Below are 13,862 nucleotides of genomic sequence, written 5' to 3'. Positions count from 1 at the left end.
TCTCACAGTTCATGAGTTCGGGCCACATCGGGCTCTGTGCTGACAGCTCAGAGCCTGGAGCCTGCTTCTGATTCTGTGTTCCCCTCTCTCTCTGCCCCTCCCCCACTCATGCTCTGTCTCTCTGCTTCTCAAAAATAAAGAAAACTAATAAAAAACATTAAAAAAAAAAAAGACAGAAATGGAAGGATCTATTAGACCATGGATAGAAAGGCTCAATTTCTTAGAGATGCATTCTCCCCAGAGAAATCCAGAAGGCAGGGTTTTTTTACGGGTTGCCAAAAGCTGATGCTAAAATTTAAAGAAAAGAATGCAAGACAAAAAGCAAATGAACAAGATGGTTTTGACAGTTAAAAGGAGAGAGAAGGCCTGACTTACCAGGTAACAGGACTTTCTGGAGAGCTTTAGTAATGAATGCAGGGTAATGAAGCAGGAGCAGAGACCAGCACAGCAGGGTAGAGTGCTTGGAACCAGACTCTGGCCCGTGTGAAGACGTACCTGTGGCACCAGGGAAGATTCTGCAGGAAACAGTCCTAGGACCATTGGTTGTACATGTGGAGAAAGCATATAACTGGATCTCTACCTCACAGCACACACAACTGGCTTAAAGACCCAACACAAGGGGTGCCTGGGTGGCTCAGTTGGTTAAGCGTCCGACTTTGGCTCAGGTCACCATCTCAGCTTAGACCCTGGAGCCTGCTTCAGATTCTACTTCTCCCTCTCACTTTGCCCCTCCCCCACTCATGCTTTGTGTCTCTCACAAAAATGAATAAATGTCAAAAAAATTTTTTTTAATAATAAAAAAAGACCCAGGAAAAGTGATACTTTAAAATGTTTAGAAGAGAGTATACTTACAGGATCTCAGGAGGGAAAGTTTTCACAAAATGCAAAATATATAAATCATGAAAAAACAGCTTTGATTAATTTGATTCCATTAAGATTTTAAACTTGTGTTCATCAAAGGATCATTGAAAAGATGAAAACATAGGTCAGCGTAGAAGATATTTGTGACACATAGTACAGATTCAGAATACGTGAAAATTTGATTGTCTTGCAAGCCAGTAAGAAAAAGAACAATCCAGCAGAGAATTTGGCACAAGATAAGAAATAGGCAGCTTACAATTTAAACATATAAAAAGATGTCCAACTTCACTAATGATTAGAGAAATGACAAGCAGAATAAAAAAATCAGAGACCACTGCATTTTCATCAGACTGACAGAAATGAAGAAGTTCAACAGTACGAAGTGTTGGTGAACACGTGAAGTGATAGGAACATTGCTGATATTAAGGTATATCGGTACAGTAGCTTCAGAAAACACTTCTCTATTCGACGAAGTGGAAGATGCTGACGTCCGGCACTGACTAATTCTACTCGTAGATATTAGTAGATATCGTAGATATTACTGGGAGAAACTTTACACATGGGTATGATAAAACGTACAAGTATTACTCTACCTTTTTTTGTACCAGTATGCTGCTTGCAATAGTAAAAATTACCACCAAGCCAAATATCACCCAGTGGGTTCTTGGATAAATAAATTACAGTATTTTCCTAAGTGGTATTGCTACATAGTAGTAAAACTGTAAACTAGGTTTACGAACGCAACAGAGACGAATCTCATAGATTTTAAATGAAAAAAAAAAAAAAGAAAGAAAAACAAATTGCCAAAGAATACTTCAGTGGCTATGCTATTTGTGTAATATATGAAAAAATGCAGAAGGATGCCATGTACTTTTAGGGATATATATGTGGTAAGAGTATAAAATACAGGAGTTCCGGATTTATGGTCGGATTACCTTCATGGGAGGGAAGTGGACTGGGTCATTGAGGGCTGGACAGGAGACTGCCTGCATGGTAATAATGTTTTATTTCTTAAGCTGGGTGGTAATATATGGTTGTTCATTCTGTTATTTTTTTTTTTACATCATCTTGTGTATCTTAAATATTACATAGTAGTTAAGAAATAAAAATGTATGTAAATGGTTGCCAAGTAGGGGCCACAAACATAAGTATACAGGACAAATAAAACACCAGCTGCCTTATTGTTACCCAAATGGATAGTTGTGGCTTGAATTACCCTTTCCAGTGGCAGCATCTGACATATATTTAAAAGGTGATAAATCTTAAAAACCTTCCTTTTTTTTTTTTTAACGTTTATTTAATTTTGAGAGAGAGAGAAGAGAGAGAAAGAGGCAGAGAGAGAGACACACACAGAATCCGAAGCAGGCTCCAGGCTCTGAGCTGTCAGCACAGAGCCCGGCGTGGGGCTGGAACCCACGAACTGTGAGATCATGACCTGAGCCGAAGTCAAATGCTCAACTGATTGAGCCATCCAGGCGCCCCTCAAAAACCTTTCTATTTCCCTCCAGAAACTCTCTCTAGTCCACTTTAGTTCACCCGAAACTCATCTCAGGAAAGGCATCCCCGCTGACCCAGTTGCTCTGTCTGCAGCACTAGAGTCTTCTCTGCCTTCTGCCTTCCTGTGCACCCCGGGCTCCAGCAGTGAGTCCTGAGATGGCAGTGTACATAATACTTCCTCCTTGTGCCTCTTCTCTTCGACGCCACACCATCCCCCAATCCAGTCCAGTCTAACCTCACCTCTTGCTGGCTGACTGTGGGAAGTAATTCTCCTGCTATCTGTCACCTCCTCCCAAAGTCGCCTTCCAGTCTGTATTCTTGCCAGCTCCCCACCGGTCTCTTTTCCATCTAGATCTCATAAAAATGTAAATCAGTTCATATCACTCCCTTGCTCAAAATCCTCCAAGGTGGAGGTTAAAATCAAGGCCCTTACCAGGCCTACAAGGCCCTCCCTACATGGCCTGCCTCCCCTTTCTGTTCTAGCCATGCTGACTCTGCTGTTCTTTGAACAAACCCTTTCTCGGCGTAAGACCCCTGTACTTAACATCTGGGAACTTTGTCCCAGTTTTTATGATGGCTCCATTTCAAGGCCTCCAGTCACCACCACCTTTTCTAACACAGCTGCCATGACTCTCCCTCCCTGACATGACCAGTCCCTCTATCCCCTTTGGCTCTTTCCTTTTCTCCTATTTGTTCCTTTCTGATGTTACACTGTCTTTGTATTTGTTTGAGCGTTCATTTCTGTCTCCCCTACCAGATCATAAGCTTCATAGGGCCTGGACATTTTCTGCCTTGTTCATTGTTGCATTTTCCCATGCCAAAACAGTGCTTGCTTGGCTCATGGGAGATGCTTAGTCAACAAAGCTGCTTCAGTGAATCAGTGCACCGATGATAAGGAAAAAGTTATTTGACTCAAGTTTTGTTTTGTTTTGTTTTTTTCCTGGTAAAATCAAAGCCACTGGCATTATAGATGCATGAGAAGACTTTGAATAAGATTATTTCATAAAGTATATAAATGAGGAAAAAAGCTTAGTGTTCTTCAGAAATAGTTCACTTAACTGATTTTGGGATGTGTGATTAATTGATACCTATTAGTAGATATTTGAGTATTTCATCTCTGTTCCTAAAAATTTGGATATTCAGGTTGGCTAGAAAACTTGGGATCTTCTCTTTGGGAAAGCTTACGTTCAGGTCACCTGACATGTCGAGTAGCTAATACCAGGGCCTAGATGGTCATTCTGTCTGCCAGTCAGTCTGTCATTCTTAAGCACTCTGGGTCCGAACTAGCCCCAGGCTTAGGGCTGCAGGGAGGGAAGACTCAGAAAGAGGAGAATCAGGCACACTGTGTGTGCACTGTGCGCCTGGGCCTCTGCTTGGGTTTCTCTGTCACATGGGTGACTTAGGAGTACCCTCCCTCCGACAATGCACCCACTTGATTGAGTACCTCAGGCAGGGAGAGGGTGGAACTCCGGGGCTCTGTGGCCCGGCCTGACTCTCCAACCCTTGGCATCCCTGCAGGTCTCGGAGCTCATCTTTGTGTCCATCTATAGCTCTGAGTTCTGCATGAAGCTCTACGTGGACCCCATCAACTACTGGAAGGATGGCTACAACCTGCTGGATATAATCATTATCATCATTATCTTCATTCCTTACAGTCTCCGCAAATTCAAGGGCAAGCACTACCCCTACCTCAACATTGCTGACGGCATTCAGTCCCTGCGCATCCTCAAGCTTATCACCTATAGCCGTGGCATCCGGGTGAGTGACCTGGGGGGCACCTCGGCCTGGGAGTGTAGACAGCAGGGCCTATCGGCCCACCAGCCCCAGACAAAATAATAATTCTACTACCATTATCCAGTTACTGAATCCTACCGTGTGGCAGGTAGATCTTTACCAATATTATCTCATTTAATCTTAGAACAATTGAGGAAAAGTATTATTAGTTCCATTTTGCAGATGAAGAAATTGAGGCCAACAATCACTCTGCAGTTAGATGTCACAGATGAGATTTGAAAGGTGTGTCTGACTCCAGTGGCCACCTGAACTTATCCTCTCTCCCATGCTACAAAGGGACTGACTTGTTTTTTTTTTTTAAGTTTTTTTTTTTTTTAATGTTTATTTTTGCGAGACAGAGAGAACAACTGGGAGAGGGGCAGAAAGAGGTGGAGGCACAGAATCAGAAGCAGGCTCCAGGCTCTGAGCTGTCAGCACAGAGCCCAACATGGGGCTTGAACTCAGGAACTGTGAGATCATGACCTGATCCCCCAGGACTGACTTCTTATGGCACAGGCTACATTTGAACTACATTCCCAGGAGTCCCCAGCTTTTTGGTGGCTCTGTCCACTCACTGCTTTCCCCGTACAATGAAAAATCTGCTGCCTTTTTTTTTTTTTAAATGTTTATTTATTTTTGAGACAGAGAGAGAGAGAGAGAGAGAGAGAAAGAGAGAGAGAGAATGAACAGGGGAGGGTCAGAGAGAGAGGGAGACACAGAATCTGAAACAGGCTCAGAGCTGTCATCACAGAGCCCGAGGTGGGGCTCGAACTCACAGACCGAGAGATCATGACCTGAGCCGAAGTCAGATGCTTAACCAACTGAGCCACCCAGGTGCCCCAAATCTGCTGCCTCTTGAAGAGAATAATCTTACAACTTTGTTCTGGAAGCTCTAGGTGCACCACGTGCAGCTCTTTGGCTCAGAAGGCTCCAGAAAGCCGAACCAAACTGCCCTTAAGTTCGCCCTGGCTCTGTGCCCCGTATCCATGCTTCTCCAGGAGGGGGCTGCTTTGGACCCATTTGAGCAGCTAGGGTGTGTGTCGGCCTGTTCTGCTGAGACATTGCCCCCAGCCCCAGCCTGCGTGTCTGTCTAGGACCTGGGCTCTACACTCAGCAGCCCCAGGGCTGGGGGAGAAAATGAGGAGAATGTTGAAAAGATAGCCCTGCCACAGATCCACCCCCCCATTCATTCCATGCTCTCATGCAGTCACGTGCCTGTGTGCCCCTCCCAGACAGCGTAGGCCAGTCCTCCTCTCCTTCCCTTCATGGGAGGCTCCTGGAAAGAGGTATGTGTACTTCTAGTCCCCACTGCCTTACCTGTCATTTGTGCTCTGGCTTCTTCCCTCCAAAGGAACTAGCCTCTCTGAGGTTGCCAACAACTTCCTTGTCATCAAGTCTACTGGCCAGTTCCACTGGCCTCCCTGTCACCGCCTTCTCTTGGTTTTCCTCCAGCCTCTTGAGCATGACTTGACTGCTTGGATGTGTGCTTTCTTCGCCCGGCCCGCAGGTGCTGTTTTCTCAGGACTGTGTCCTGAGTGCTCTTCAGCTCCCACTCTGCATACCCTCTTTGGTGATCTTTTCCACATTTCAGCGGTCTGCACCCTCCCACGCCACCCCCTGACTTTCAGACCCACAGCCTCCTGGACATCTCACGTGCTCCTCAGACTCAAACTTGTCTAAACTGGAAATCATCACTCTGCCCCACCCTCATCCCCAAAGCCTGGCTCCTCCTCCTGCATTGGGTCTTTTTGTGAAGGGTGCGCCCCACCCCCATTCAACTGCCAGGTTGTAAGTTTGAGTGTCAGCATTAACGCCTCTGTCTCAAAGTCCTCTTACATGGCCTCCTACATAGTTAGTGACCTGTCCACATCTTTTCACTCCTACAGCCATCATCTTTTCTCCATCACCACCCATCTTCATCAGGACTCCTGCCCTGGCTTCCCACACTACCAAGAGAGGAGATGCCCCTGCAGCTGGGGAGAATCTTTAAAGGGTACATCAAATCACAGTGACCTTCCTTTCAAACTGGAGAGTGGCTCCCCTTGTTTGTAGGCTAGAGATAAAGCCTATAATGTGTCCTAGAAGCGGGAGAGGGGAGTGTCAGAGGTGCTGGGTATTGGAGTCCGTGTCAGATAGGGACGGTAGTAAGGCACATGGACAGGAAAGAAGACTGGAGGTCCTTGGGAGGTGGATGCTGGTTGATGGGCACCTCAGAGTGATGGAACCATCAGAAAGACAGTTAGAAGTATAGTCTAGTTTGTGCAGGTGTTGGGTACCAAGGGAGCAAGGGCCTAATAATGGTGCCAAGGTCCCTGGGACTGAGGGAGTCGAGGGACAAAGAGGTCTGGGAGATGGTTGATATTCCATAGGGATCCTGAAGTCTCTGAGGATGACAGCAGGATGGTGTGGAGCCTGGAGGCAGAGATTCCAAGACATGAGGGTGAGTAGTTAGCTAGAAGGCTGGACTTTTCTAGAAGCAGGGGCTTTGCCCATGATGACAGGGTCTCTCAGGGCAAGACGGGGGATGGTCTCCTGAATCAGGCTGGTGAGGAATAGTCAGCCTTCCTCAAGAGGGTTGCTGAGGAGTAATGTCCTGTGGAGGAGAGGATTTTCAGGTGAGGTCACAAGAGAGGTCACCATGGACTGGAGGTGGCAGAAACCTGTGGGAGGCATGTGATGAAGGAGGTGATGGCTGTGGGCTGAGGGAAAGGAAGCCTAAGGCTGCATGGGGAGGAGGGAAGCAGATAGAACAGGGGTCTGGGGGAGGGACAGTGACACAGACTGGCACCTTGTGAAGCTGAGGGAATGAGCTATTTGCTGAATGTCACGGTAGCCTGGTCAGAGGCTAAGGCCTGAAGATGCCTGAGGTTTAGGGACTGGCAGAGACAGCCCATATTTCCAGGGCAGGGATCCAGTGAAGAGAGGAGAGCCCTCCCAGCTGACCAAGGTCTGTCCCAGGACCCAGCCTGAATTGCTTGGTGACTACAGACCTTTGCTCAGCCTTTGGTTCTTGTAGACGTGAACAGAGACCCATGGACATGTAGATGGAATATTTGCAGGGACATGTGGCTCATATTTGACCTCAGGGGTTTCTGTCATTAAGCCAAACCTTGTGTCCCAAAGTTGTTCCCTGGGGACCACCAAGCCACTTGCCTGTGGCTTGCCAAGGCCTATGGGATATCGTTGGACCCCAGATCCCTAGGGGCACAGAAGTGACTCTAGATTACACAGCCTCTGTACATGGGCCAGGTGGAGCTGGAGGTGCCAAAGGGAGGGACCTGCACCTCTGTGATAATTTATATTCATTGAAGTCCAAACGAGGCTCTAACAGAGCCATAGCCTCAGAGCCCAAAGCTAGCACTCAGGCCCATCTTGGCTCCTATCCCCTGATTAATTAAAATGACACTCTCATCCACCACATGGCAGTAAACTATTACCATGGGGAAATAGTTCCTTGTTGTTTTGCACAGAGAGAGGTTCTGTTAGCTGGGCACCCGAGGGCCACATTGCCCCGTTTATCTGTGTTTTAGCCCAAGGAACAACCTGGGAGATGCTGGGGCTTCTCCTTGAAGCTCATCACTTTCCACACATCAGAGCAGTTGCACAGAAGTGCTCTCTCAAGAGTGGCTGGTCCTGGGTCCCTGCCATGCCTCAAGTTCTTCTCTGTACCCTGAACGCCCCAGGGCCAGGAGGACGGCTGTGGTTCGACCCAGGGCCCGGGAGAGCTGAACTAGGGACCAGGAATTGCTTCTCCAAAGAATTTGAGAATCCAAAACCAGGCACCTGTGGGGGTCAGGTTGTAGCTTTGAAAGCTCAGGTCTTCCTTGGGAAGGAGCTTCTAGCCTTTGGGGTTCTTTCTGGGCAGCACCTGCTGGGATTGGATTTCTGTACCCCTGGACTGCAGACCAAGTGTGACCGCCTGGGTTGTGCTTGAAGAACATCGTCAAGGCCAGCTGTCAGGATTCCCACATGTCAGGGCTTCTGGAGAGCATGGCCTCTTCTCCACTGCCGTTGTCGAGGCTGCTCAGCTTTGGCCTCAGGTAGCACTGGGCCTCGGGCTGGCCTGGGAGTGGACACCCCCCTGGAGCCCATCCTCCACCCCTTCCGTGGTGTTTCAATTCTCCCACTGTCAGCTGCCCCTTCCCTGGCCACCTGGGAGGCCTCTTCTGCACACCGCGTCGTCCCGTTGCAGCATTTGTCATGAGGGCTTGACCCCTTCGCTCATGGTAGTTCTCGGGAAGGAAGTTCTGTCTCTGTATCGCAGGGAGGGAGCCAGTTCTTTGCATCTCACCTCTTTGGGAATTAATCCCCAAACACTGACTTTCTTCCCGCAAGGAGAGGCAGCATTCCCCTCTGCAGCCAGCTGTCAAAGCAGTCCATGTGCAGGGCAGTGCCGGGGCACTCAGCTTGCCTTTCTGCTTCCCCAGTTATCCCGAAGTGCCAACGCTTCCCTGTCCTGTGGCCCAGCTCTATCCGGCACCTCCATTCCTAGTGTTGAGCCAGTAAACGGCTTCTTGACTTGGGAAAGGGGGCTTTCGTGGTTGAAGTTGGTGGCACAAGGCACAGGGCTCGGGACTTGGTCCTAGGTCTGCTGCTGTATCGGAGCGTGATGCTGGCCAAGGCTTTTTGCTTTTTTGAGACCGTGCTTCCTCATCTTGAAATGTGATGAATGATAACACCCACCTGCATTAAAACAGTGTCTGTTGCAGCATGTAGGTAGGTGAACATGTCTTGAACTCCTACTCCTACTCCTCCTACTACTACAAGACTCCAGGGTGTGGAGAATAAACGGTAAGGAGCCATACACTGTGCTCCCTGGAGAGGTCAACATAGTGGGAGGTCAGACAAATGCCCACTTCCTAGGGCAAGACTGAGGTCACAAGCCAGAGACCTGCCTGGGCAACAGTACTCGGGGCGAATGGGAAGCCACGTTCCTCTTAGCCTTCATCATTCCCTCTCCTAGGGTAGCTCCCCAACTCCTTCTGGGCTTGGAAGAGTGTTCAGGCCGGCCCTCAGCTGAGAAGCAGGGGCGGGACCCACTGGGATGACCACAGAGGCAGGCGGGGTTCGAGGGAAGTGGTTGGTGGTGCCGTTGTAGACACCCAGGCCCGAGGCAGCGCACACAGTCTGCCCCTGGGTGACTGAGGGTAGAGGCCAGGCATTGTTGAACCACTATTGGATTGGTCCAGCTCTCAGTCTGGGCACAGTTCCTGTTCGTTCATTCGCTCGTTCGTTCACTCATTCATTCCCCCAACCCTTTATGGAGCATCTCCTATGTGCCAGGCCTGGCACTGGATGCTGGGGACAGCTGTGGTCGGGCACCCTGGGCCTGTCCTCTGAGCTGCTCCCAGCCTGGCAGCCTGGCTTAGCCCCAGTGCCTCTGCCTTGCAGACACTCATCACCGCCGTGGGGCAGACAGCCTACACCGTGGCCTCCGTGATCATCCTACTCTTCGTCCTCATGTTCATCTTCGCCATCTTGGGCTTCTGCCTGTTTGGAGTTCCAGACAGGGGTGACCCGAATAACTGGGGGAACCTGGCTGTGGCTTTCTTTACCCTCTTCAGCTTGGCCACGGTACCGTGTTTGGGAACAGCGGTGGGGGTGGGGGCCTTGAGAAGGGAGTGGGTGTGGGTGTGTGGACAGGCTGGGCCTTCCATGGGGTCCTCCTCATGATCAGGTACTTAGCTGGGCTGGGTAAGCTGAAGGCTGGCCTTCCGGGACTAAGCAGAGGCCAGGGCCCTGGCCAGGGGTCCACTGCTCTCTAAAGCATTCCCATTTGTCCCACAGGGTTATAAAACTTTCAAAGAGTTCTCAAAAGAGAACTCATTTGGATTAAGTTTACTTTAGAAATGATGCCCATGTCACATAGGCTTTCTGGGACTAGGTTGTCACAAATCTGATCAGAATCGGCCTGCAAAGCCCAAGTCTAGAAGTGTAGACTCTGGGGTCTTTCCAAAGGAGGGCCTTGCAGAGAGCCAGTGGCTGTTTTGGAAGGATGGGGTGCCTTGCGGCCCCTTGGCCAGTACTGTCTATGCCTAGTGGTGCCTTGCACTTGAGTCCCTGGCCACCATATATGGGCTGGAGTGGATGGGGGCTGGTGGGGAGAGGCTGATGTGAAGGCAGAGCCAGCTGCATTCTCAGTGGGGCTGGGGCTCCCCTAGGGTGGGTGAGAAGGAGGCCTGTCTCATTGGGCCTTGGCACTTGGCATGCCCTGCCTTGCCTGAGCAGGTCGATGGCTGGACAGACCTACAGGAACAGTTGGATAATCGGAACTTGGCTCTCAGCCGGGCATTCACCATCATCTTCATCTTGCTTGCCTCCTTCGTCTTCCTCAGCATGTTTGTGGGTGTGATGATCATCCACACTGAGGTGAGGCTGCACCTGTAAGGACTGGGGGTTGGCTCAGCTGCACCTGTAATGATCGTGGGCTCAGCTGTGGCAGACGGAGCTGCAGGCCAAGTCTCCAGGGCCGGGGAGGAGGCGGCCAGTTGGGCCCCCTCTTCTCCCTGAGCCAGTGCATTTCCCTGCCCTGGGATGGCAGTCAGCAGGACAGGGGCTTGGAGAGTCACTGCAGCCACAGATGGCTGCTTGAGCGGGGGGCTTGGCCCTGCATGGGGTATCCTCCTGCTGAGGGACTTAAGCGGCAGTGTAAGACTAGGGAAGAAGAAAAACGGGGTGGGTATGCAGTGAGAGCTTGTATCTTACCTCCATCTTCCCCCTCTCCAGGACTCCATTAAAAAGTTTGAGCGGGAGCTGATGGCGGAGAGACATGTGACACTCATGGAGGAGAAGCAGGTGATTGTGAAGAGGCAGCAGGAAGAGGTCAACAGGCTGATGCAGACACAGGTAGGTGATCTCCCCAGGCAGGTGGATAAAGAACTAGTCTATGGACAGTCAGGGCTGAAGCAAAGGTCACAAAGGGCCCTGGGGCCAGCTCACGTCAGACATCTCTGGTCTAAGGTAAGGCAGGTGCCTATACCCTGTATTTTCCAGAGTCAGGCTTTATTCTATTTTTGTATTTCTCTGGATCTCTTAGAGAGTTGAGTACTATAGTTATAGTTCCTCCCTTTTTCCTGGGCACAACTCCACTTCCAGGCCCTCTGCCTGGAGTGCTTTTGTTATTGAGGCCCCCTGGATGCCAGGCAGGCACCTGTGCACCCAGTGGATGAGGCCGTGGAGGTCCTGACAGGTGCTGCTCAACTCCAGTTTCCCTCCCTCCATCCCTCCCTCCCTCCCTCCCTCCCTCCCTTCCTTCCTTCCTTCCTTCCTTCCTTCCTTCCTTCCTTCCTTCCTTCCTTCCTTCCTTCCTTCCTTCCTTCCTTTTTTAATTTAGTTTTTTTTAGTTTATTTATTTTGAGAGAGAGTCTGTGTGTGAGCAGGGGACCGGCAGAGAGAGAGAGAGAGGGAGAGAGAGAGAATCTCAGGCAGGCTCTGTACTCTCAGTGCAGAGCCTGATGTGGGGCTCAAACTCACAGACTGCAAGATCATGACTTGAACTGAAGTCAGAGGCTTAATTGACTGAGCCACCCAGGTGCCCTGTTCAACTCTGTTTTTTCTAAACTGGAACCGGGATGAGCGCAATGGGCTGGAGATCTTCTGTCAAACATGATACATTGGGGAAAGCCTGGGGGAGAGCCGTCTTTTCTCAGCCTGGGCTCTCCAAACAAATCATGCCGAGCCCTGGATGCTCTGCTGGGTCTGAACCCCTGCCCTCCCTCCCCCATGCAGTCAGTGCATCCCTCCTCAGCCCCTCCTCTGAGCTGGAGACATCCGCCTGTCTTGACTGTGACCAGGTTTGTCCAGGGCAGGGTGAGACCACGCCGAGTTGCACTCGGGCTCTCACTGGTTCCTGTCTATGTCACCTGTCCTCATGTCAGTGATGGTGGCTCATGAGGCTACCTTGGTCAGGGCGGGTTGAGGCTTGGAAGGAGTGGGGGTGAACCTGTGATTAAGAAGATCAAGACTTATCCTGGGGCTAGCATCAGGATCCCCAGGTCTCTGCATCTTGGGGTATTACTTCTTCCTCTTCACTGCCCTCTTTATGCTTGCCTCTCTAGAAAAAAGGTGACTACAAAAGTTTCAGTGAGCTGGTAGAGAACTTCAAGAAGACCCTGCGGCACACTGACCCCATGGTCTTGGATGATTTTGGCACCAGTCTGCCCTTCATCGACGTCTACTTGTCCACCCTGGACAACCAGGACACTACGATCTGCAAGTCAGTCCCAGCCCTGCTGGCCCAGGGAGACCAAGCCTTTCCTAGTCCACAGGCTTCCTCGAGGGTGGGGCCCTGGCAGGTGCCCTGGGAGAGCAGGGGGGCGGTGGCTGATGTGCAGGGTGAGTGCAGGGAGGCCCTTCTTAGGAAATGCACGACTCCATGTATGCACAGGGCCTGTGTGGCTGTGGATGGGCCTGTGGCTCAGGGGCCTCTGCTCCCCTGTCCCTCCCCGGCCTGCTCTGACTGGCCCTTTAGACTCTTCAGGCCCCTCCTCACGGCCCCCTTTACAGAGGTCAGAAGAAAGAGTGCTGGTTGGCAAGGCAGGAGCTGGGGCTTGTGGCCTGGTTCTGACAGCTACCTTTCTTTATGACTCTGGGGAGGTCTCTGCCCCTTCCCCACCTGTCATACCAGAGGCTACTGGGCTGATTCTATAAAAACAGTGTGTGAAGCTTTGAGTTGGCCCGGCCCAGGGCTGTGCTCTGTGTGCATTAGCTGGAGTTATACCTGTCTGTTACTGAGCTGGAAGGAGCCTGGCATGGCACTGAGGAGCCACAGTGGGCTCTTGAGCAAGGAAGGACACAGTAGGCTGGTTTCTCGACAAAAGCATCCTGGAGGAATTCATGGACTAGAGAAACTCAAAGGAAGGGGTCAGGCAACATCCACTTTTGGCCCAAGAGTGGGCCAGGCAGTGTCTGGTCACCTCCACACGGTCACCTCACTTACAGCCAGGATTTGTTGTCCTCAGCCTGACACATGTGTTAAAATAACTTACTCTGGGGGCCACAGGCACAGCGGCAGACCCGGATTCCAGCTGTCCTGATCTGGCCTACAGCCCTTCTCTCCCTTGAACCCATACCTGCCAGGGGTGGTGAATCCATAGTTGCAGGCATGTGGTGGGCGGAGCTGGGGTGGCATGGAGAACCTCCCCCGCTGAGCTCAGGCCCCCTCTCCCCTGCTTCCACTTTCAGGCTTCAGGAGCTGTACTGTGAGATCGCACATGTGTTGAGCCTGATGCTTGAAGACTTGCCGCAGAAGAAACAGTCCCAGTCCTCTGAAAAGGCCACTGAGCAGTAGGGGGCGTGGGCACCAGGTGCCAGTGTGACCTGCAGGGCGTGACAGGCCCCCCCATTAAACACAAGCTTTCTGAACTGATGTCTCTGCAGCTCCTTTGGGTTATGGTGTTTCCCCGCTGCCGGGGTTGGGTCTACGTGGGTGACCACGAATTCTGATTGCCTGGGCTACTCCCTCCCTCAACATGATATAGCCAGGCCTGGGGAGTGGGGAGAGAGACGCTCAAGACTTGACCTTGGCCAGAGGCCACATCCAGGGGCCACAGTGGCTATCCCCTCCCTTGACCTCAGCAGCGAGGACTTATTGGGTTCCTGGGAAAGCCACCTCAGGACCCCTAGACCAGGGAGGGCCTCTGGCAGCCCCATAAGTGTGTATGGCCCCTTTGAGCTGGTGTAACACCACTGATCTTGGAACCTCTTTTTTTTTTTAATTTATTTATATTAAA

General features: G+C 50.8%; 2 protein-coding genes across 2 annotated transcripts in view; both read left to right on the top strand.

Moving 5' to 3' along the window:
- The window catches only part of PCBD2 (pterin-4 alpha-carbinolamine dehydratase 2), an 80,243-nt gene extending 76,262 nt beyond the window's left edge, over positions 1 to 3,981 (top strand). The window contains exon 5 of the mRNA XM_058736153.1: positions 3,877 to 3,981. The gene's annotated coding sequence lies outside the window, so the exon portion shown is untranslated. The remainder of the gene's footprint in view (positions 1 to 3,876) is intronic.
- Positions 1 to 13,498, top strand: part of CATSPER3 (cation channel sperm associated 3) — a 31,130-nt gene extending 17,632 nt beyond the window's left edge. Inside the window, exons 3-8 of the mRNA XM_058736136.1 lie at positions 3,877 to 4,116; positions 9,523 to 9,705; positions 10,360 to 10,500; positions 10,858 to 10,977; positions 12,189 to 12,346; positions 13,315 to 13,498. Of these exons, the coding sequence (XP_058592119.1) occupies positions 3,877 to 4,116; positions 9,523 to 9,705; positions 10,360 to 10,500; positions 10,858 to 10,977; positions 12,189 to 12,346; positions 13,315 to 13,420 (948 nt within the window). The 3' untranslated portion in view covers positions 13,421 to 13,498. The remainder of the gene's footprint in view (positions 1 to 3,876; positions 4,117 to 9,522; positions 9,706 to 10,359; positions 10,501 to 10,857; positions 10,978 to 12,188; positions 12,347 to 13,314) is intronic.
- Positions 13,499 to 13,862: the final 364 nt, after the last annotated feature.

Source organism: Neofelis nebulosa, chromosome 1 (genome assembly GCF_028018385.1).
Source record: "Neofelis nebulosa isolate mNeoNeb1 chromosome 1, mNeoNeb1.pri, whole genome shotgun sequence".
Lineage (NCBI taxonomy): Eukaryota > Metazoa > Chordata > Mammalia > Carnivora > Felidae > Neofelis > Neofelis nebulosa.
This window is presented reverse-complemented; position numbering and strand designations above follow the sequence as displayed.